The sequence below is a fragment of the Cebidichthys violaceus genome, unplaced genomic scaffold (genome assembly GCF_023349555.1).
Source record: "Cebidichthys violaceus isolate CVI_PGR_0920_01 unplaced genomic scaffold, fCebVio1.0.p SCAF_40, whole genome shotgun sequence".
Classification (NCBI taxonomy): Eukaryota; Metazoa; Chordata; class Actinopteri; order Perciformes; family Stichaeidae; genus Cebidichthys; species Cebidichthys violaceus.
The window spans coordinates 1668165-1692597 of NW_027176595.1; the positions used below are offsets into that span (position 1 = coordinate 1668165).

Consider the following 24433-nt stretch of genomic DNA (forward strand, 5'->3'; position numbering starts at 1 on the left):
TTTCACACAGATAATCCTGTCTTTTCCTCTCTAATGACCTCTAACTGCTATCTGGGATGATCACACTGATGTTCTTATTGTTCTCTTGCTAACACAATTATTATAACCGCACTATAATTGAAGAACAGTTTTACTAATTGCCCTTGTTAAATAAATGTATGGTATATTTTCTCTCCTGGGATGTAACATAAAATAATCAGCGTTTCATTTTGCTGGTATAATCTTTAACGATATAAGTTAATAGTATGCATCATAGTTAGTGTTTTAATTCAAAGCAGCTATAATGTATGTTTTTATAGCATCGATGGATGAAATGGCTGTGTGTGGTGTGAAAGGGGCTGTTGGATGAACCCGCAGAGAATCATCACTCGACTCTGAGGAGCTTTGGTGCATCTTTCAGCTCTTTGCGTTGGTTCACTCTCACAGCTCTCATGGCATCGCTTTCAGCTGATCTAAAAACTCTAAGAACTGTTTCCACTACCAAGGACCAAGTGGCCGACAGACTAAGTCAACGTGGACCAGATGTTTCGGAAAAGAACACGTTGACATTAAAATCCATCTAGCGGCCGTAAGACTTCACAAAAGGCCGCTGTTCATTTCCCCATTTCCTACATCAACACGTATACATTAACATTGATCTGAGTCTACATCCCATTCAGACCTGGCTGTAAAACCTGCAAAGGGAGCTCCCAGGAGGTGTCCTCCTCAGATACCAGAACCACCACGTTTAGCTCTTTTTTGGATTGAAGGAGCGGCGGCTTTACGCCTTGCTTTACTCCCTCACTTTATCTCTAAGGGTGAAAGGAAAGTCATTTGGGCCGCTTCTATCTCCAATCTCATTCTTTCGGTCACTACCCAAAGCTCATGACCCTCTAAGTAAAGGCTTTCTTAAAAGTCAACTTGTTTTTATTTCATATTGCTGGTTCTTTTTAGTCCTCTCCTGGAGCTCACTCCCTGTAAGGCTGCATTGGTTTCTTACTCCGTAGTGTTGCTATAGATGAGGATGAAGATGGACAGCACAACAAAGCAAACAAGGGGGAAGCAATTCAATGGTCCATTTACGTTTGTCCGGCTGCGCCATGAATACATTACAGGACAATAGGGAGCATCAAGCTACATGGACCATTTCACTGTGTTCATATCAACCTTGAAGGCTCTCTCACTCAGCTGCACCCTGCCCAGCATTTGTTTTTGCGCCCATTATATCTGTAATTATCTATCATCTATCATTCCACGGTAATACGCAGCCAGCCATCTTTGTGCTGCGGAATGTGTACGACGAATTGAATGCCAAGACTGCTTATTAGTCTGCATTTCACTTCTAGATTGGATTAAATATGACAGAATTTGAAATAACAGAATGAATATGCAGATTTTTAAGGCCATGGAATGTACACAGATAGACGGACGCACAGATGGACAGACAGACAGACAGACAGACCTTTCCGTTAGCCAAGAGTGCCAGACTCAGAGAAAACACAGATGGAAGAAAAGATGGAGGGAAGATAGTTAGATGGTGAGAAGGAACAGGGATACAAAAATACTAAGGTAGCTCTGGATGACTCTCTCCCTCTCTCTCTCTCTCTCTCTCTCTCTCTCTCTCCCTCTGTCTCTCTGGCCTGCTCTCTCTCTCCCTCTGTCTCTCTCTCTCTCTCTCTCTCTCTCTCTCTCTCTCTCTCCCTCTGTCTCTCTCTGTCCTTCTCTCTCTCTCTGTCATTCTCTCTCTCCTCTCTCTCTCTCTCCCTCTGTCCTTCTCTCTCTCTCCCTCTCTCTCTCTCTCTCTCTCTCTCTCTCCTCTCTCTCTCTCTCTCTCTCTCTCTCTCGCTCTGTTTCTCTGTCCTTCTCTCTCTCTCCCTCTCTCTCTCTCTCTCTCTCTCTCTCTCTCTCTCTCCCTGTCTCTCTCTCTCTCTCTCTCCCTCTGTCTCTCTCTCTCTCTCATCTCTCTCTCTCTCTCTCTCTCTCTCCCTCTGTCTCTCTCTCTCTCTCTCTCTCTCTCTCTCTCTCTCTCTCTCTCTCTCTCTCTCTCTCTCTCTATCTCCCTCTGTCTCTCTCTCTCTCCCCCTCTCTCTCTCTCTCTCTCTCTCTCTTCTCTCCTCTCTCTCTCTCTCTCTCTCTCTCTCTTTATTTCTCTCTCTTCTGGATTAAAAGGAAAGAGGCCCAGCAGCCCCAGCCTGCAGAGAGGGAGTTCCGCGCTCCATCTCAGAGATAGGGTGATGTGCTAAAAATACCACTCCTTGTGTGGGCTTGTTGGGGGGGGGTTATGGATTCGGTGGTACAGTGGAGACGGCAGTGGTATCACTACTTTCTACAGTCCAGCTCAATTGCATTTCCAGCTGCTCTCAGCCGTTTCTTTTCTCATCATCGCTCCACAATGTGCACTAACTGGGTTTTGTAATAGCTTCCCTCCACAGTCTAGGAATGCTGGTCAGTGTAATTAAAATCTAGTTCATTAATTCGGCTGGATGGTGCTTTTATCTTGTTGACCCCCATTCCTTCTTTCCATCACATACCACCCACCCCTCCACTAGCATTTCCTTTTTGAGAAACTCCATTAAACATCAAAAGCAAATCAATATCTCGTTATATTGCTCTCGCTGCTGCAGGACAGTCTCTCTCCGCGTCAAGGAGTTTGTCTCTCAACTCCTGATTTATCTGGATGCTAGTGGCAGGAAACTAAACGGAGCACCAATTGAACGAGTCTCTCCATCTGTCATCTCTTAGGATGGCTCTCAGTGTCAGCTGATCCATCTGTTTATCCCAGCATCAGTCTCCAGCAGAGGGGAGGAGAAACGCAAACCTGCAAGGTGCTTTTTGAGAGGAGCAATGCTCACAATCAGGGCTGCCTCGTCTTTGTTGATGAGTCGACTAATCGCTCCTTTTGGTCTCAGTCGACCAAGATCTCTTCAGTCGATTAGTCCTTCTTTTTCATGCTGGTGAACACAAGATTTACTGGGGCTTTTGCATTATTCTTTGTGGAGAAACTCAGTTTTAATACTAATCGATTAATTGATAAATTGAAATTGAAAATGAGTGTTATTAAACTTCATTAGTTGAGGGCAGCCCTACTCATTCAACAAACAGTTCCTCTGGATTCAACTGATATTTGGGAAGCTGAAAGCTGTTTATAAAAAGGGCTGGATGTTTGTTGGGAGTCATGATTCTTAAATCCTTACATTTCACACTAAACGGCCTCCGGGATCACAGGGGGTGGATTTACATGTCAAAGAGTAAAGAGCTCCTGTAGGGGCAAGGATGAAGAGCAAAGCGAAGAGGAAGAAGCAGAAGAAAGATTAGTTCCTTCCAGACGGCAACCACCGGTTCTGAAAAGTGAAGCCACGAACTTGCATTCTTTCTAATGACCAGCAGGGGGCGACTCCTATGGTTCCAAAAAGAAGTCTGGTTATATAGAAGTCTAGTCTAAAATGACTCTACTTCTCACTTGATTTATTACCTTAGTAAACATTGTAAACATGAGTTTATGGTCTCAATCTCTAGTTTCAAGTCTTCTTCAATACAGCATGATGTTCATTTAGTACATTATGGTCCATTTAGAGTCAAATAGATAATGCAGAGTATGCTTTAGGGCGGGGCTAACTTGTGACTGACAGGTCGTTACCACGGCGTTGTCCGGTCTGGGAGTTGTAATGTTTTCGTCTTAGAACTTTAACCCGTTTGGTTGTACTGAGCTCCACCCTCTCATTTCACGGCCAAAACGCCAAACTTAAGGCTTAAAAAACGTAGTCACAAACCAATGGCTGATGTCACGACGTCCTCTTCTAGTATGTTAATCTCTGTTGCAATCACTTTCTATGTGGCCAGATTTAGAAAGAAGAGAGACGGAAGAAGAGAATGGGACAGGCAGAAGGACTGACGGATAAAAGACACAAAGAGAACAAAACAGAAAATAATCCAAGCTGTGCTGACCTTGTTGATCCCTGTTTTTTTAATACAGGCTGCAAAAGTGCAGAAGACAACAGAGCAGTTGAAAAGAGGTTTTTCATTCTGTTGGCTTTACTCCAAGACAGTGTCTGCAAAGATGTGTTGCTCTTCACATACAAAGTCCCACAATTTCCCACAAAAACACTACAGCAGGAAAATGACCCCAAACATGCAGACAACCAATGATTTTTTTTATGCCCCAATAGGGAAATAGTGTAGACTGGCCAGGTCAGTCATCTGAACTCAGTCCAACTGAGCATGTGTTTGACTTCCTGCAGACCAGATTGAAGGCTAAAGGGCCACAAAACAAACAAGAAGGGAAGACGCCTGCGGTACAGTGATGGAGCGTTGCACTATGACTGCAAGGGTTTTACTGTTTCTTCTGAATTGTTGAATCACTTTCTGTCCTCCAAAATTTGTATGAGAAAAAAGGCAACATATACCTCTACCATTAACCTCATGGGTAGTCTTTCAGCACAACAAAGGAACGTGTGAATGCTCTCTAATGCTTTCTCACTTCACTGCATTGTTGAATTTGAAATGTACCAAACAGCATCCTGTGTAGCTGCGCAGGAGGCCATGTCACAAAGTTGCATCTAAACAGAGATGAAAGTGGAGCAACCCGTGAAGCAGACGCGGCGGTGACAGAGTGAGTCGGCTTCCACCTGAGAAGGGGACTCCTGAGAGTTCAGAGATCTGCTGATGGGGATCTAAAGTGACGGATGCCTCTGGTGGGTTTTCGAAGAACACAAAGTGTAAGACAATCCACAGAGCAGCGGAGCCCGAAATTCCTCAGGTGAAAGAAGACCCTGCGTTAAGAGCTTTGTGTGAACCATTCAATCCAGGTGGAATTTATTTTGTACTGTGCATTAATAGATTAGGAGGGCTGTCCTTTCACAATGAAGAGAGCCTGTTACTGCGCAGAATAAAGGATGATTATCCTGTCTAGCGTAGCCTATTAAAATAAATCCCTTTTCCTGTGGCATTTGCCAGGTGTGTGAATGCGGCCATTCCCTCCGGCTTCTTCCTGAAAGGCATGTGTTCTACACTTTCAGAGGCGGAGGAACCGCTCTCTGTGGTCGGCCTCCCCCGGAGTTGGGTCGGTGATCCTGTGGGCAGGATAATCTGCTGTAATCCCCGGCTCTGTGATCTGACCACAGCGCAGTGGAGAGCTGGACGGGTGGGAGAGGCTTCGCCAGGAGCAGACAGTCGGGGGGGGGGTGGCAAACGGGGGAGGGGCAGTAAACGGGGCAGGGCTGGGGGAGGTTAGGGCCTGTAAGAAACATCACTTACTCACTTTTTTACACCAAAATGATTGCGGAAATGTTTTGAACACGGGAAACCCAGATAAATATGCAACAGACTCCTCTTCCAGCGCCAGTTGAGTACGCCTTACGTCGTTTTGGTCGATGTCACAAACGGAAAACAGGGTTAGCGAGGAGTGAAAATGTGACGGTGGTTACTTCTTTTTCATATCTGTTACTTATTCAGCAATCTCTGAACCCAGCGGCCATCGGTCTGACGACGATGAGCCTCTGGGGGCGAGGGGGTCAATATTTCCGGGGTTCCTGTGTAGCTGGCGGACATCCGGGCCAAGACTTCCTTTTCCGTGCGCTGCTTGTTGTTCACGCTCCAGTTAGCTTACTTGAGATTGCACGACTAGAGTTGGGGTTGAGAGACGATAGCCGGTGGGTTCCCAGATTGCCATTCGGCCAAATGCAATGCTCTCCACACGGGTTGTTTACCTACATTCATCCGAAGCATGCTCAAACGTGATTGGACGAATCTGTACTCGGACTACAAAAAGAAACCAGAATACCAAAATATTGTTTCGTTACCTCCAGGCACTACATGTGAATTCAGAATCTGTTTATATAGTCTATTTATTCAGTCTCTCTGTATGCTTTTTTATTTCTCATATATTCACTTCAACGAGCATCACTTGTGACGTGATTGTAACCTTTCCCACTGAAGATAAAATCCAGATGGTCTTGGGTGTTTGGGTTTTTTATTCGAGAAGGCGAGGGGCTTCACTCATGACCAAACCTTCTCATAAAAATGAACCTCAGCTAAGAATTTCAATTCAGATTTGCTCGTCTCATCAATCCTCTCAGTATCGATGGACTTACGGTTGTACCACTTCATGCACAGTAATGAGTGCGGTTCGTTCTTATCCTGAGCACAGCCACGTTCGGTGCAGCATTAGTTCTGAAACGTAGCTCTCGCTGCAGCTCTGCTGACTTATAGAATGAAAGCATGGAGCTGGGGAGCCGGGGCTGAAGTGGGATAGAATTTTCATTGGGGTTAGTACTGTTTTCAGTTGTATCTGAGAAAGCATCTGTGACTCATCTGAGCTGCATGCATGAACAGACACATAACAAAGTCTCAAACTGGGTAAATGAAGGGCTTCTGTGGAGAGCTTTAACTCAAATGCAATGTATGCAGGGAAATATGCTAATGAAATAATGATGTTTCTCGGCTAACGCCGCTGATGAGTTTAATGAGCGCTCAGCAGCCAGGTTCCAAGAAGTCACGAAGCCCGAGTCCATGATTATAAGCTCAGAAATAGTCGTGATTGCGATGACTATAGAATTTTTTATCTAATTACGTTGAATTAGTGACAAAAGATTAGCTGATTTCTCGAAAGATCAGCTCTAACAATGTGGCTACTGACCAACCTGTCACTGTCACTCTGTTTGTTTCTGCTCCAGTGTCCTGTCTTGTCTTTGTCCCCCTCCCCCATGTATGTCATTATTCTCATCCTGGCTCGGTAAAGCTCCAGTGGCCAGATGCCCTCTCTTTGTCCACGTGGCGTGGCGCCAGCACTTTCCCTTCAGAGCCTCTTCCTCTTGTGCATCGTACTGTAAATGTCGACATTAAAATAGAAGCAGGCTTGAGCGTGCTTCTGTCTTTCTATCTCCCTTGTGATTGCCTGAGAGTCACAAAGGGCGAGCTGAGGCAAGCGGAGATGACAAGCCCCAGCTCTGGACATGTCATTTGAGATGTGTCAGTTACGGGCATGTTGCCCTGAAAGCATGCCCCAGCCTGAGAGAGTGCTTCATTATCAAAAATAAAAGATAAAACCTAACGTGCTCCATAGATCCGTGGATGATTCAACCACAGCTGTGATTATATGGTCAGCCTATAAAAGTAGCACCCTTTCCCAATTGCAAGTCCCGCTTCTCTTCCCTTCAACTCCCCTCTCACTGCCTCCCCCACACTGGTAGCAATCAGCCAGGTGCTAAATGCCTGGGTGAGGCACAGCTCATGGGTAGATGGGGGCAGTACCGGGAGGGGGGGGGGGGGGGGGGGCAGCAATTGAAATTGCATTTGTACGTGAAATAAGCATCTGCGCTTGCTTGTCAGAGGAGGAAGCGGGGGCAGGAAATAACTGTCATTCTCTGAGCTGAGAGTACGGACTCTGTGTGTGTCGTGGGGAGAGAGCGTGGTAGACTCAGGCAGGTTAATCATTAACTTAGTGAAGTGAAATGGATGAAGAAAGAAGTGGGGGGGGGGGGGGGGGGGGGGGGGGGGGGGGGGGGGGGGGTATAGCTCATACAAATGATCCCCTCGGAGAAGCCTGATTAACGGCACCATGCAGTGTGATGGAGGAAAAGAAGAGCTGACACCAACCAGACTTTTTGGAAAATGCTGATGTGGCAGCATCTGGCACCAGCCAGGGAGGAGGGGGGGGGGGGGCCTTCCTCGTGATGATTGTTAATGAATAATCGATTGCGAGAGTGCAGTCAATGGAGGGGATGTATGTGAATCTCTCCTACACTCTCATATGGACTTATAGGTTTAATTAAACTAATCGCTGCATTGACTCGGAGCCCCAAAGCCCTTTGAAGCTTGCCGTGTTAATGACATGAAATCAAGCCCCCCCCCCCTTTTGTTGCAGAAATGTGTGCAGAGAAGAGAGAAAATGAAGTGTTACTGCAGAACAGTTCAATTTCCCCGGCTTATTCTGCACACAAGGACTCTCTGTGAGAAGATGCATGTTCTAATTTAATAAGTACCACAGTAATGGTGTGTAATGTTTCTTTATGAATCAAATTCAGCTTGATGTAGAGAAGCACCGATACTGATCCTGGTATAGGTCCGATATTGGCTCAAATAGCTCGATATGGTATCAGATACTATTATTTGAATTAATGATAATTTAGTACATTTACATGTATGTATTTATTTGTTACATGTTGTTTTACAAAGTTAGGAAAGCAGCGTTTAAGTCGAGCTTTGCACATGCAAGAATGATCCCAGTTTCTTCCTCACAGAGATGCATTCAGCTTGTTGATGAAACATTTGGATCGGTACAGACCAGGTACGGATATATATCGATGTCGGGGGACTGAAAAAGTCTGCATCCCTAGCTTGATGTCACACACTTGCTGCACACATGCAATACATGAGCTTTACATTTTCCAAGTGGGTGACCTCATCTCTCTCTGTCACGCAAAAACGAACCCGAGTCGCGTCGTTGACATGTCCGTCACCATGTCCATCACCATGGCTTTGTCTCTGGCGTGCGTCTCAGAGCCCCGGTGACCTGAACCGGCGAGGCAGCTCAGGTGGCGGGGCTACGCGACAGACAGCAGCCTTTAATGTGCTTCCTCTCCTTCCTGACTGTTCGGTATCTTCCATACGAAGAGTCACTCGGCTGGCACAAATCCCCTCTCCTCTGAAACCTCTGATCATCATGTCATTGTCCGCAGCGAAAACACTCCGGGGACTCTGCTTTAACATAATGAAACCAAGAGAGCGGCCCACAGCTCGGCTTCTAATCACCCTGTGCACAGTCTGTGTGTGCACATGCACCCCAGTTCGCCTTTTTTTTGTAGTGTTTGAGTGAAAACACAAGAGCTTCGGCGTGAATACTCATCTGTGTGTGTGTGTGTGTGTGTGTGTGTGTGTGTGCGCTTCAGTGCAACATGGGGGGAGTGTTTTTTGCCAGTTGTGTGTGTGTGTGTGTGTGTGTGTGTGTGTGTGCATGAGTCACGTTGAGAGGTTCCACCAGCTATTATTGAGCTGGGACTGGTGTGTTTAATAGTAGATGGAATAATTGTCTCCTCATCAGCTCTCCGGAGATTACAATAGAAACTGTCATGTGAATTAGAATTCTTGACATTTTCCCAAAGTCTGTCTTTGAAAGGCGCTGTTCAAACTGTATGTGTGTGAGACCTTTTCATCAGCGACTCTCTAAGACGCGCTCCACCATCCATCCCCCTGTGCGTGATAAACAAACGATAGTTACTCTCTCCCAGGAAAAGAGGGGAGGGGGAAAGCGAGACTCAGAAGAAAGGGTGAATGTGGAAGGTTGGAGGAGAGGAGGAAACAGCTTGACAAGGCGCTTACCTTTCCTGTGTTCATGTGTTCCTGTGCGCTCGTGCTGTAAGCTGCTCGCAGAAAGGTGGAACTCAGAATGCATGCAGCGGGTTTTGCTTTATTTTTTTGGGGGGGGGGGGGGGGGGGGGGTTAGCTGCTCTTGCAGGAAAAACTGAGGCTGAGGTAAAAAACAGATAGTATTCACAAGTCGTCTCATTTGTGCTCTCATTCTGTATGTGCAGAGTGCATATTCAAATTGTAACACGCAAAGTTTGAATAGCTTCCTTCTTTAGTGTGCAGGTTGTCACACACACAATGTCTCTCTCTCTCACACACACACACACACACACACACACACACACACACACACACACACGCACACGCACACACATTTTAAAAAATGTCCAATCTGTATTCCAAACACGACTAAAGGTTAGACCCGCAACCAAAAACAGAACGTGTTTGGAGGTGAGTTTTCCACTCAGTCAAGCAGAAAGTAAGAATCAGATTTCATCAAGAATCAATCAACAGCATGTGATGCTGGAAGGTTTTGTTTAGTTGTTTTGATTTTCCTAACTTCTACACTGCAGACATTAAACATTTAATAGACATGTCTCTTGATTACTTAAACATCATAAAGCATGACAAAAGATCTTATTTATTTTTACTTTATTTCTTCAATTGCACCATCGGCCCAACAAAGTCCTGAACAGCACCTCTGCTCGTAAATGTCTCTTTTTATTTCCCAAAATCAAACGGCCTTCGTTGAGGCACTGGACTGCTATATTACTCATATTGTTTGTTTTACATCTCAGACTCAAACTCCTCAGTTATACGTGAACATTACATGTTTTCACTCGAGCGCTATAACTTTGTGCAGATGTGGACTATCAGACAATGCCACAGGAAAGCCACACGGTAAGCTGTGCAATCATTACTGAGAAATCCTCCTGTTTAACTTGCTCACCACGTCTTTAGTTCTCTCTTTAAAGGAAATTTGCCACACTTGCAACAGCGATGTTTCCAAATGCAATTCTGGTAATTCCGGTATTAATACAGTTGCTACACCGCTGTTAATTAATACCTTCTATTATTAAACTAATGAACCACCTAAACACCTCAGGAAATACGGTGTGTTGAGAAACCATCGTTTTAAAAAAAAAAGGAAATCCTGCTTGAGGCAGTCTAACATCCCCCATGTCATCGGTGAATTAGTAGTGGTTGACCTAATGCACCTTGTTTGAAAGCTATTTCACGGTCTCATTGTTGCTCATGCAGAATATCAAGGCAGAGCTGTGTCTGCTCACGTCTAAAGGCCAAGGAAAGTGCTGTTGGTGAGCAAGGCTGTTGTCAAAATAAGACATGTTTTGGGTGCAAACCTTGCACGCTCTTCAGTGGAACATGTAAACATTTACACAGGGGCGTGAGTCAACCCGCTTCCCCCTGACTTTTTCTTCTTCTTCTTCTTCTTCTTCCTCTTCTCTCTCCTCCTCTTTCTGGGTCATTTTCTATCTTCCCTTCAAATGACACAGCTTTCGTGTGTGTCGCTCGACTCCAGCGCCTGTTTGTCTGTTACTCTTACTGATCAGCCTTTCCTGTTGCTGCAGAGGAACTGCGAGCAGTGAGATAAGGACAGTGAGAGCACAGGCTTGCACGCTTGGTGGTGGCGGTGGGTGGGGGGGGGGGTGGAGGAGATAAAAAAGTAACAGATACAACGTGAAGGGCAAAAAACCTGTCTAATTGGGATATTACCAGAGATCATCACAGTTGTTTTTGCAGCCACGGGTGTCTCGGGGGTTGTGAATGTGTGACGCCAGCCATTGCAACAAGGAGACCAGATGGAGACAGAGGTCCAGTTTGGGCTGGCTGGTCCCAGCAGCAGGAAACAGCTGAGCTTTTGAAGTATCAGAGGAGCTCTCTTCTGGGAGGCTGAGGAAGAGACAAACAAACGTGCACAGGGGAGGATTAAGGAGACCTGCATAAATCCAGGGAACAAACCGAGGATGTGAGAAGAGGGGAACTGGAGTTTAAGCATCCAGGGCCTGAGGATCACAGCGCAGGATATGCATGTTTATGCACTTTGACTCCTCCAGCATGAGACACGCGGGGGAGCACGACTAAAGGGAGGATCAGGCCTCGCTATTAGAGCTCGCTCTGGAATTTAGGACAGTTTGCATCACGTAGGGCAGGTGCTGCGCTTCTCGTCTGCCTGATACGTGAGTCGACGCACTAAAAAGCCGGTGAGGGGGACTGCGTGGGAGGGAGACAGCCAGTTTTAAGTGGAGGTTGGGGGAGTTTTCTTTAACCGGGCGGCTCCACCGGGGCCAGAGCGGCAGCGATGAGTCAGAGGAAGCTGACGCGACAGATGAGGTTGTGGGAGAGTCCTGAGGGTCCACCTCCTGCGCCCTCTCTCACCTCACCTGTGTCACCGGTCGATCAGCCTCGAGGACACGGGGGCTCTGCTTTGTTTCGCCGTCTGAAACTGAACCGCAGTATTCAGGAGCGCAGACGCTCATCTCACTGTAACATCACATCTCTTTGCAGGTACAGTTCTGCATGAAAGCCACTGTTCTCTGATTGCACCCGGTCCTCAGTAACATATCTCGGTTCTGCATCTGTTCAGATGCTTGGGCGGGTTGTGAGGCAACGGGCCCCTGGGCTCAGACATGCAGAAGGCCCTCCCACCGCCCCTACTTAGGAGCAAGACACACGTTATAGTGGTTCACCCTCTTTTTGTAGTTGTTTTGTGTCTCTTTGTAGTTGTTTTGTCTCTCTTTGTAGTTGTTTTGCATGTTTTTGTAGATGTTATGCTTCTCTTCGGAGTTGTTTTTTCTGTCTTTGTGGTTGTTTTGCGTCTCTTTGTGGTCATTTGCATGTCTGCAGTTGTTTTGGTCCTTTTTTAATTATTTTGTGTCTCTTTGTAGTCGTTTGATGTTTCTTTGTGGTCATTATTTGAGTCTCTTCCTGGTTGCTGCATGTCTTTTAGAGGGACATTTTGTGGGTGAAGGACAGGGAGCCCGCTGGCACTTTGGGCCCCTGGGCTTGTGCCCGGTAGGCCTGTTCAGTTATCCCTCCATGTTGAGATGAGGTGTGAGCATTATGAAAATGAATTATTCCAAGCACACACTTCTAATAACCACAGTCAGATGGATTAGATTTTGGAAAGTGCTGAGATCAGAAGTCTCGTAATTACTCTCAAAGTTTGCAAAAAATAAAATAAAGCGGGGATTAGTGCAGCTGGCAGAGGGTCCCCCTGGCAGACATTTTTGATGTGTTTTTCATTACCAGAGAAACTTGTTTAATGCTAATTTGATCTGTAGTCATATTCACAAAGCCTTCAGGGGAGAGGAGTGGCTCCTAATTGGACAATTTATAAGTCAATTCTAAAAATATCACGCTTCACGTTTAATTTTAGAAGTCAAACAGAAAACCGGTCACAACTGAGTAGACAACAGAAGTTTCAGAACTTTTGGAGAAATGTGGTGGTGGTGGGGGGGTGGAGATAAAAGTTATGCTACATTAAAAATAGATGCTGCAGCTACACTGCAACCTGCTTCCCCATCTGTCCTTGTCATCCCAACATCTGACTGCAGCCTGAAAGTGATTCATATTGTTATTTATTGCATATCTGTGTCGTAAAGTTGAACAATTTGGAAGAAATATCTAAATGCGATAACTTGACTGATATTGCAGTGGCGATATGAGTTGCGATATCAGACTGAAAGATCGTTTTTACGTCATTATTGTCATTTTAATTGACAAACATATGAAAATTATTACGGTTTGATTTTTGCAGGGATCTGTACCAAACAAAGAATAACTGTAGACTATGATGTGTGGAGCAGGACATCACTGCAGCACGACATATTTTAATTTAAGATGTTTTTTGCCTTTTAACAAATATTGCTGCTGCTGCTGCGATTTGAAAATTGCAGAAGAGCATAACTGTGGAGTCCTAATGCGTAGGCGAGTCTTAGCTGTTTCATGGTTCAAACTTTTCAAAAGTATTGTCAGATAAGTTGGTGTCTGTCTGTTCTGTTACCACAAAGTTGTCCATCATCTTCTTCTCATATGATGCCAAACTCTAAAACCCCATTGGATCAATACTGACTTCATTTCTCAGCAAATCGAATCTTCTTTCATCTCGAGTTTGGTTGAGAATAAAGGCTTCATGACTGCAGCTGTTGGTGACAAAGAGACTATTGTAAACCGTTGGGCTGAGCTCGGCCTCTGAATGGATCCGACTGATTCGTTTTAGCCTTGAGTTTGATGTTAATCAGCTGGTAGAACGTTTCTGGTTTTGGATGTTATATATCTGGTATCAGTCTTAATACCGATTTCATCCTAAAAGAGAGCTGAATCCAAATAACAAATCTCAACCCCTCACGTCTTCGGACAGACAGCTTTGCCCACAGAGACGCTGCGGTGGTTGTTGTTGACTCTCATTTAGGTGAATGAAAAGTAAAATAACACTTGGAAGACACTACAGGTGAATAGTGTAAAAAAAGAAAAAAGTAATAGATATCACCATGAAACTTCTAAAGTTGATGTATTTTTTGTTTTCCAGGTTTCAATATGCAAATGGCGCATTATCTAATATTAACTTTTGGTGAATTTAGGAAGAATCTGCAGATTCACACAGACAGAGTAGTAAAATAAACACCTACATGTGTATTTTGGATGTTTTCTTTCCACAAGTGTGAAAGATCTAGTGAAAAACTCCACCTGGTGCTGCAGCATCTCTCTTTTCACCAACCTGCTCTCTTAGAGACCAGACTTGGGTGTTTATGCTTATCTTGTTGTCGCTGCAAAAGAGAAGCAGCAGCGAAACAGACACTAAAATTAAATGTAACTATTTCCTCCATGTCCTCTCTAACCCTTCAGCTTCGATTCAGAGAATGGTCCCTCTCCAGGACGCAGTCCCATGGATTCGCAGGCGAGTCCAGGGTTGGTGCTCCACCCTTCTTTCCCCCAGAGCCAGCGCAGGGAGTCCTTCCTGTACCGCTCAGACTCAGACTACGACACGTCCCCCAAAACCATGTCACGCAACTCCTCCATCAACAGTGAGGGGTAAGCACCAAGCCAGCGTCATCCTGGGTCCATCACGTGGCAGACAACTCTTAAATCCACACACACACACACACACACACACACACACACACACACACACACACACACACACACACACACGCCACAGTTACTGCACATTATTCCAATCACCACAGCAGTGGTTATGATTGTAATTATGCAATCATTATGCAAATGAAATCATGATGAATCTTCTTAACATCAACTGTTGTTCTCTGTTTCTTGGCTTGTCTTGCAGTAAGTTCAACGCACCCAAAACCTCCCATCAGTGTATCTCAGGACTATTTCTCTGTTTAGATCCACATAGGTCTTTGCAAACATCCGGCTCACAGATGCAGCCTCTCATATAAACATAATACTGAGCTGCCCGAGACGCTCACATTCATCTCACTCTGCACTCTCTCTTTGTCTCCACGCTGCAGGCACGCCGAAGACATGATCGTCACCCCTTTCGCTCAGGTATGCTTTCCCGGTGCTCCTCGTCTGACATGTTTAATTGCTGTAAATGACTGGAAACGGTGGCTAATTAGTGGAGTGAACTTGTCTCCCCCCTCCCCTCCTGTTCCCTCCCTCCCTCCTTCTCTCCCTCCTACGCTGTCCATCCATCCCCCAGGTGTTGGCCAGCCTACGAACTGTAAGAAGCAACTTCACCATCCTCGCCAATGTCACAACACCCACTAACAAGTCAGTATCATGCTGTCAAACACCCCTTCCCCCCCCCCCCCCCCCCACCTTTATACACTCCTCACGACTGCCTGCTTATTTTGCAGCGTGTGTTTGCTAATGTCTCCTTCTCCTTCCGTAGGGAAACAATTTAGCCGTTATGATTTACCAGTTCATGATTATCAGGCTGTGCTCAAGGAAAAAATACAAAGTGCATTATTTGGCACCTCTCCAACATTCTGGCTGAGAACAGAGTGCAGAGAGCATCACGCCTCAGATGTCCCTGAGTCTGTACGCAGACGACAGAGAGACGGTCAATAGCACTAAAATGATTCTGCTTTGTAGAACAGCAGATAGTGAGAGCTTGAGTTGACAGGCTTTTAGCTCCTCGTCAATATGATATAGATATATGTATATATGTATATCTATATAGAGAGCAATGTACCACAGAATTATCACCAGCTATAATTATTCAGTGTTGTGCCCTGAAAATGCCTCACTCAATGCTCAATTATGAGAACATGAAGGCTACATGAAAGGAGAGCAGAGCTTTGTCTTTGACTCTTTTGGGGTAATTAAATATTTTAATCATCACATCATAATTTATGCACTTTAAAAAATCCTCCATAGGCATCTATTTGTCTCTTTTAAGGACACCTAAACACCCCCCCTGTGTGAGCCGAGCCCTTTGTTGCCTCCTCCTGTAACGCTGAGTGTGTGTTGAAGCCCAGCAGGGGGCAGCAGACTGTGGTTCTCCTTTTGATGTAATGATGTGTTTGTCCACAGGAGGTCACCAGTGACAAGCCAACCCACTGTTCCCCAAGCTACACTCTCTGGTATGTTGTCAGCTAATTAAAACTCTTAGTCCAAAGAGTCCCACAGTCCCCTCACACGGCTGTGAGGACACGCTGAAGGCTCCCACACTCCCTGAATGCATCATCGGTAATGAAAATGACTGCACAGAACATCATGAGGCTATTATTGAGGATTTAATTAACTGTGCTGCATACATGGAAGAGACTCCACATGTGATGCTGAAGTTACCAACGATTTGTGTGTGAAGAAATAACAGAGAGAGATGAGACGTTTAAAGGACTGAGAGAAAAGGCTGTAACCTACTGTTTTTATTAGGGGACAACATGTAAAAATGTTGCAGCGTTGCAAAACCACAAACTATTTTAATTTACCCATCAGAACGTGATGCTTCAACTGTAGAGACATTTTGATTTAGTTTGAACCGAACACTTAATAAAATAAAATAAAACAAATTAAAGGAAACATTCTTCTGTATGAAGCAGAAATGTATGTTTTTATAAAGATTTCTGATCATTTTACATATCAGAATTCACAAACAAAAGACATTTTGTTGTCTATTTTTTTAGATATTAAAAGGACTTGTCAATCAATTTAATATTTATTTATTTAATCTCACAGCTAACATATGTCTTGAATTTAAATTATACATTTTGTGTCACTAAGCTAATCATAATTCAAAATACAGGCCCACTGTATATGGATGATTTTTATAGCATTAGAAAACACAAATAACTTGTGAATATGTATATCTAGACATGTCAATCACTTGACAAGTGATAGTAAAATTAAGTAAAATTATATAATTTTGTGTTGTTCAACTGATCATAATTTAAAAATATTGACCCGTCAATGTTCACAAACATTATACTAATACAAAACAATGTGACCACATCAGAAAACACAAATAAGGTTTGATTCAGTTGTTGTCTAGTGTTACTACTTTCATTTAAAGACGCTTTAATTAAATGTCTCAACTCTTAAACTGTCGACTAACTTACTGAGCAAAAGATCACTGTAGATGGAGGCTCTTCATCACAGTGTGTCTGTCCTTCACAGAGGAGACATACCAGCAGATGGCTCGGGAGACTCTGGAGGAACTGGACTGGTGTCTGGACCAGCTGGAGACCATTCAGACCCACCGCTCAGTCAGCGAGATGGCCTCCAACAAGGTGCACACCTGTCCGCGCACAAACAAACACGTACTTCCACTGCCCTTCTGCCTCAACGTTAACTCAGCGCGGCGCCAAGCTTGTTGATGAATCATTGGGTCGCAGCTGTATCACTGTTCAAACTGCATTATGGATAGAGCTTCCTGTTTAAGCTCCACCAAGGTCAATTATTAACTACATTAAGGAACAACCTGCAGGAGTAGTTTGTAAAAACCTTCATCTGTAACACCTTCAGTGAACCTTCACACTCTAGGATCGTTTCACATTTACGGAGGTTTGTCCATCAGCAGTAGTCATTCTGGAAAACATTTTGTTATGGGTTTATTTGCAATCCTGTGGTATTAGATGTCTTCATGAATAATTAATGCCTCATATGTGGTCAACCGTCTCTGGGCTTTTATGGCGTTTTGTTAGACTAATCGCACCGATTATGCCGAGTTAAGCATAAGTGTGTACGACTGCAAGAGATGCAGCCAGGATGTAGTGTGTGTGAACGTGGGCCGGCTTCTAAAGTGTGTGTGCATTTGTTTTTGTTAGGGTACGGGTACAGAGAGAGAGAGAGAGACGGGGGGGGGGGGGGGGAGAACAGGGGAAGGGTGACGGTATGTGGGTATGGAGGACATGAGGGGGGGGGGGGGGGCCCTGATGCTGATGTCTCTGCTGTAACCTTGGTTGCTATCGAACAGCAGCAGGGTCTGCCCTTCCCTTTTAGTTATTGGCTTGCCACTCTGACCACAAACCATGTGGTTTGGGCAACAACCAATGAAATAGAGGTGATGCTCCTTTAATAGGGTTCTGTCTTAAAGAGACAGCATCCAGTGCCTTGTTTGTTTTATTCTGGAAATTCTTCCCATGTTGCACATCACTATTAATGAATGAAGGTTCTTCGTGTGTTTGGATTCAGTCCGGCTTGTGATGAAGGACTGAGGGAGAGATAACAGGAGTGTGTTTAAAGGACATCCTTTTTCTGTGTGTGTGTGTGTGTGTGTGTGTGTGTGTGTGTTCATTTCGGTGTGTGTGCACATACAATGTGCAGAGAGAAGTCTCCTGGGGTAAACAGAGTCTCTGTGAATATGTTGCTGCCTTTTCGCAGCTAAGCTACAGAAATCCTCCGCACTGTGCCAACATGGAGGTACACATGAATATTCCCACTCAGTCTCTCACTCTTGCTCACACCCTTGCACACACACATATTTTCGACAGACGTACATGCTGTCTTGTCGCACATGCGCACTCTGAGGCTGAGAGCAGAAGCAAGCACAGACACGCACACACACACACACACATGCATGCGCCTGCAGCCACACTGCCTGATTAGCTTGCGAGAGCTGTCTACAGCATCCAGGGAAATGGCGCAAGAGGCAGAGCATTGGAGGAGGAACGGCAGCCTAAAGCGGCAGGATTAGACCTCTGGCATTGTGGCCAGCTGAGGCATGGATTGACTCGGAGCAGGGGACTGGGCTACGGAGCGATCAGGAGGCAGCCTGACTGACTGTGGACTGACTGTGTGTTGCTGGGATCGGTGTGAGACGGCTGATGCACCGGTAGGACTGGGCCGGGCCTCTGGATCCGTACCGTGGGGGAGGGGCAGCCGACGCAGGGAGAGGGAGCCTGTTTTTCCAGACCAGAGCTCTGGTGTGATTCTTCAGCCTGACCGTCTGCCACAGGCCTGCCTGCATCCCTGCCTGCATCCCTCTCTGTCTCTTTCTCTCTCTCTCTCCCTCATCCTCTCCATCCTTGTTTTTCTCTTGCTATTGTCATCTGCTCCTTCCTCCCCCGATGTTCCCGCTGTCATCCAAGCTCCCTCTACCTCCATCACTCGAAACTATGGTCATCTTTCTGTCCTGGCGTCACCATCACTCCATCCCTCTCACCTCCATCATCTAAATATTTTAGCACTGTTTGCCAAGCAGCTCAGCTCTCGCAGCATCATTTTTCCGTTCACATCTCTCCCACATTCCCACTCATCTCCTCCATCGGCTCCTTTCTGTGCCCTTCAGACGGTCCCCCGCTACCCTCTCCTTTTCCTTTTCCCTCCATCTTCCCTCTTTCGGCTCCCATCCACCTCTACCCCGCAGTGACTGTAGATTTGGGTCAGTCTGCTCAGCAAATGGGATGAGATGTAGTCTCCACAGCAGCCGGATCCAGGGGGCTCCTGGTCTGCCCATCAGGGGGACCCTCATCTTCGGACCACACTAAGGCTGGAGCCTGACTCTGGACTGACTGGGTGGCCTGCTTTGGGGTGCTGCATGTAGGCGAGGACAGTCTGCACCAGCAGCCCCCACCCTCACCCCCTTCCCCTGTTCCTTCGCCCCCTCTTGGGGCAGCCGTCACTCTGGAGTGTCCCGGCTTGACTGGCTGTGGCCTCTCCTCACACACCCTGACGACGCCCTCATGCCACTGGGGCACCCACAGCGCCCCCACTCCGCTCCACTACCGCACCTCCTGCCTGTGCCACCGGCCCAAACCCCCCGTCACCCTCAACATGGGTGTGGTGGAGGCCATTGACCCAGCGCCATCCCCCTGCCCCTCGCCTGTACCAGGGGGCTACAGGCTGCCCCGCTCCTCCAGCTACAGCCCCCTGCAGGGGAGGGCAGGGGCAGAGCTGGACCTCGGTGCGGCTGCTGGAGGGGTTCTGGAGGGAAGCGGGACGGCGGCGGAGCGCAGGACGCCCTTAGTCGACCTGTTCTGTGAGACCTGCTCCAGGCCCTGGCTCATCGGCTGGTGGGACCAGGTAGGGCTCGGAGAGCTTGCAGAGGGCAAACAAGGCCTGGCAGTGGCCATCTTGGATGTGGATTCTTCAAGTGTTACATCTAAGCATGCATTAACAACTCAGCTGTTTGTTTACTCCATCTTCTCATGTGCCTTCATTTAAATCCAGCAATAATGGTGTCAGTTTGTGAAATGTGCGTGTTTATAAGGCAGAATTGACGTGTTGATTGTATTCTGAATTCATGTGGTGGTGGAAGGTTTTGTGGGCCTGACGGTGGCTTTGCGAGGAGCTGTAAGGCAGTGTGTTCCTGTACATAATTTATACATGAATCCACTGAAGGGGAACAGGGATAAGAGCACAGAGTTTATTAACTCTGCTCAGTGTCATCACCTTGTAAACAAAAAGACAATATCACTGTTATTCTTCATCCTTCTATATCTGGTCTACATGTCTGTCCTTTGAGGATACACCTAGCTGCTTAAAATCTCAGAAATAGCTTTGGGACTTTGTGATAAGTAGTCCAGCCGTCTTTACTGCAGGTACAATGCAGTGTCACATAATGCCCATTTCCATCCTCCACACCTGCGTCCCACATCCCTCTGTGTCTCTCTCCTGCTAGCCTGAGACTAATACAGACTGAAGGAAGCCAAGCGGATTGTCAGTGAAGGACAATGCCTATTGTCTCAGGACGGAGTTTCTTTTGTCCTCAGGTGTACCGACATGTTACATCCATAACAATGTATGAAGTCAGACGTTGTGTCGGTTTTCTTTGACACGTCAGGATTGCATTCGATGCGATATCTTGGCACCGTGTTACCAAAACAAACTCCGGCTTTTGTCTTTCCTGTTTTCTTGAATGACATTGGGCACATTGGGATGAATGAGTTTCTTCTCTGCTGATATTTTGAATCAGTCTTACAGGTTGTAGTTCAGAGGAGGGTCGTGTTTAGCATGTGTGTTATTCGGTTACAGTTATTCAAGATCATAGGCAGGTAGAAAAAAAATAAAGCCCTCCTGGGTCCCTCACATATGCAGGTGTATGAGAGTGTGTTTGTGGTCATGTCTGTGCAGCGTCCGCATGTTTGCTCCATTAGTCAGTGTCATGAGGAAGAGTATTGTTTGTCCTGGCACTCGGACTGGCACCGTGGAAGTGTTGGTTGTCAGCTATGACTCAGCGTTACAGCATTAGGGAAGGAAAGAACGAGAGAGAGCGAGAGAGAGTGTGTGAGAGAGAGAGAGAGAGAGAGAGAGAGAGAGAGAGAGAGAGAGAGAGAGAGAGAAAGAGAGAGAGAGAGAGAGAGAGAGAGGAGGAGGAGGTTTGGGCTGCGCCTGCTGCCTAAGTGTGCCACGGGGCTTGACTTGCTTTCCTGGCTCCCGGTGACTGATTCTGCCTGACTGCTTCTACGACTTGCTGTCAGAGTACCTATTTGCTCGGCGCATCATGTGACGAGCGGCGGGTCGGATGGGATGGGTGGAAAAAGAGAGAGAACTGGGAGGAAAAGAGTGAAAGATGGAGGGAATGCATGGAGTGTGTGAAATGGCATAGGAAGCCAGAGAGGAGCCTGTGACAGAGGAGACTGTTGTTTACCTCGGGAGGGAGAGGGGGGGGGAGAGGGGGGAGAGGGGGGGTAATATAAGTAACGGAGAGACGTGGGAGGGAGACAGCAGTGGAGGGGAGGGTTGACCTTGGTAAAGGTCAGAGACACCTGCCTCCTCCCTCAGATCGTCACCCAAAACAGCCGCCGCTCTCACATCGAGCTGGAGGACTGACTGTGAGGAGGCAGTTGCCACGGCAACCGCTCTGGTTGCCATGGAGATTGTTATGTGTGAAAGATCAGTCGGCATAGGACACGGACCGAAGGGGTTATGTCCGAATCCTGGTGTGCCTTGGCATGACTTGTGCAACAGGTGACCGTCGAGCCTCCAAATGAACAGAAATAAAACGATGATGTGAAAGCTGAGAGAACATTCAGGCTTCAGCGTCTGCAGGGATAATAATGTATTCACGTAGTCACATTTATGTCCGCACCGCACGGACCGGCAGACGAGTCGTTCGTGATTAAACATGCCACATTACCGCAGAATACAAATACACGGCGATCAAAATACAGGCACACGGAAATTGGGGGTTTTGAACAGTATGTTCTCAAAAAGAGGAGGCATGATTCATCACTGCTTTTTCTCACCCTTTAGTGAATGAAGCCAGAATAAGGGCGATCATTTCTTTTCTCATGTTTGACTCATAGGAATGTTTTTGTTGTTTCAGAACAAATGGAACCTGAAGTGCAACGTTAATAACTCTGAGGGTTTACCAATCTGCAATGTTGGATATGTCTGCTACTTTGTAAGTCAAGTCACTCACTTCCTGTGTCTGTTCTCTGCTTCCCTCAGTTCAAGAGGATGTTGAACAGGGAGCTGTCCCATTTGTCAGAGATGAGTCGCTCAGGGAACCAGGTGTCAGAATACATCTCCACTACCTTTCTAGGTAAAACACACCTGCCAACCTCTATAGCGAGTCCCTTCTCGCTCTGATCCCAGGTCAAGTCTCCATCCTGGCTGACCTCTGACTCCCCCTCCCCTCCCCAGATAAGCAGAACGAAGTGGAGATCCCGTCCCCGACTTTGAGGGAGAGGGAGAAGCCCATGTGTCACATCAGCGGCGTGAAGAAGCTCACGCACAGTTCCAGCCTTTCAAACTCCACCACGCCTCGATTCGGTGTGAAGACTGAACACGAGGATGCGTTAGCCAGGGTAAATATCTTACTGTGTTTTTATTGTTGTTATGCTGCCTCGATGCAACAGAAAATCCTCTTGTGGGACAATAAAGATCTGAGCTGAACTGAACTAAATGGATGGAATAGCAGCTGAGAAGCAAGTTATTGCATAGACACGCACACATCAACCCACACAGAAGATAACAAAGAACACAAAAGATCACCAAAACAACTGAAATGTATATCCTGCCACTCTTTGATCTACTTCTTTAAATAAATGATGTTTTATGCACACATGCATTTCAATGCTGATTATGTGAACAGTTAAAGGGAAAATGATGGTGACCCTGAGAGCACAACACACTGCAAATTACAAAAAAAACACACATGTAAATAGACATAACGCAAGCAAATGAAAATACATCTTCAGCAATTTGAAGACACATATGCAGCATTTAGGAAAAGAAGCTCACAGCACAACGTCCACTGTTTCTAGGGGACACTAAGAAGTGATGCACACGGCTTGTTGTTGTTGCCGTTTATGGTTATTGAAGTCAGCTATGCGTCATTGTGATCGCATTATTCAAAAATAATAAGCAAAAGGCTAATGCTAGGTTAATCATGTGATAACAATGTAAAATAAGCCAAAATAACTTACATTTGAGGTCATTGTCCAACACCACTAACAGATAGTCAACTTCAATAACTTCACAATCTAAAAACAGGAACAACAACAAGCTGTGTGCATCCTTTTTTAGTGTCCCCTGGAAACAGTTTCTGTTGTGTTGTGAGCTTTTGTGTTTTCTTTTAAATGCTGCGAATGTGTAAAACTGATGTTTTCATGTTCCATCAAATGGGTGAAGAGGTTTCGTCGTTTGCTTGTGTTGTGTCTAGTAGCAAGTGTTTTCTTAATGTGCAGTGCTGTGAGCTCTCAGGGCCACCATAGGAAAGGCACCAAAAGACGTTTTAATACCCATACTACCATACCATTTATTATGTCAGAAAAAAGAGATACAATGTCCCAATACATAATAATCAAAACGCAGTATGCCAAAAATACCAGGATGTAAAACTAAATCCGGTTGCATTTTGCAGCATACAAGCCCGCATGCTTTTCTGGCTATTCTGACCCACAATCCTTTGCACAGAAGATACATGAGGGTCAAAGTTCAAGGTGCCAATGTTATGAGGAAGTAGTCCCAAAATAATACATGCTGCATGCAACATTACACACGTTGTAAGGGCAGCTGCAGTGTGCTAAAAGTAAAAAGGAAAAGTATGCGATATAAAACGCAGCTACTGTTGTGATATCACATGCGAGTCACATGAGTTTATTAAAAGCTGAAAACGTTTCCATGACTTTAAACTTCACCTGTTAACATCTTTTCGGCATTTCGGCAAGAGCTTTCTTATGTCTCAGTGTGGAAAAGAAAAAGTTTTGTTTTCGAGGACACCCATTTTTCCAAACTCCAAAAACCACAAAACAACACAAGTGTTCAAGCTTCATGAAACTATATTGTAGCCTAGTGTAAAGAATGTAAAGAACACACAGCTGCAGTATCATGCACCTTTAAGAAGTGGCTTTAGATTTAGTGCTGATGTGTGTCGTTAATCTCGTCTGTTGTGCCTTCAGGAGCTGAACGACTTGAACATGTGGGGCCTTAATATCTTTCGTGTGGCAGAGTACTCTAATAACCGTCCCCTCAGCTGCACAATGTTCGCCATCTTCCAGGTGAGTTCAGTGTTAAGGAACAACGGACTACATACGATATATCATGGAGCAGGACTTAACTGTGACCATGGCCCCTGTGTCTGCAGGAGAGAGATCTACTGAAGACCTTTAGGATCCCCGTGGATACGTTTGTCACCTATGTGATGACCCTGGAGGACCACTACCACGCCAATGTGGCCTACCACAACAGCCTCCACGCTGCAGATGTCACTCAGTCTACTCATGTACTGCTATCTACTCCGGCGCTAGATGTAAATACCTCTACTGCTCAGCCA

At 45.9% G+C, this 24433-nt stretch overlaps 1 protein-coding gene across 4 annotated transcripts in view; it reads left to right on the forward strand.

Moving 5' to 3' along the window:
• Positions 1–24433, forward strand: part of pde4a (phosphodiesterase 4A, cAMP-specific) — a 44444-nt gene that overhangs the window by 12639 nt on the left and 7372 nt on the right. The window contains exons 1-10 of one of the 4 annotated variants that reach the window (XM_068727982.1): positions 11002–11808; positions 14149–14334; positions 14775–14811; positions 14966–15036; positions 15802–15851; positions 16888–17000; positions 22105–22198; positions 22300–22463; positions 24060–24158; positions 24245–24409. In XM_068727982.1, the coding sequence (XP_068584083.1) occupies positions 11603–11808; positions 14149–14334; positions 14775–14811; positions 14966–15036; positions 15802–15851; positions 16888–17000; positions 22105–22198; positions 22300–22463; positions 24060–24158; positions 24245–24409 (1185 nt within the window). In that variant the 5' untranslated portion in view covers positions 11002–11602. Of the gene's footprint in view, positions 1–11001; positions 11809–14148; positions 14812–14965; positions 15037–15801; positions 15852–16887; positions 17001–17675; positions 19735–22104; positions 22199–22299; positions 22464–24059; positions 24159–24244; positions 24410–24433 lie in introns of those variants that run through there. The other 3 variants (XM_068727981.1, XM_068727985.1, XM_068727983.1) reach the window with 3 other exon arrangements.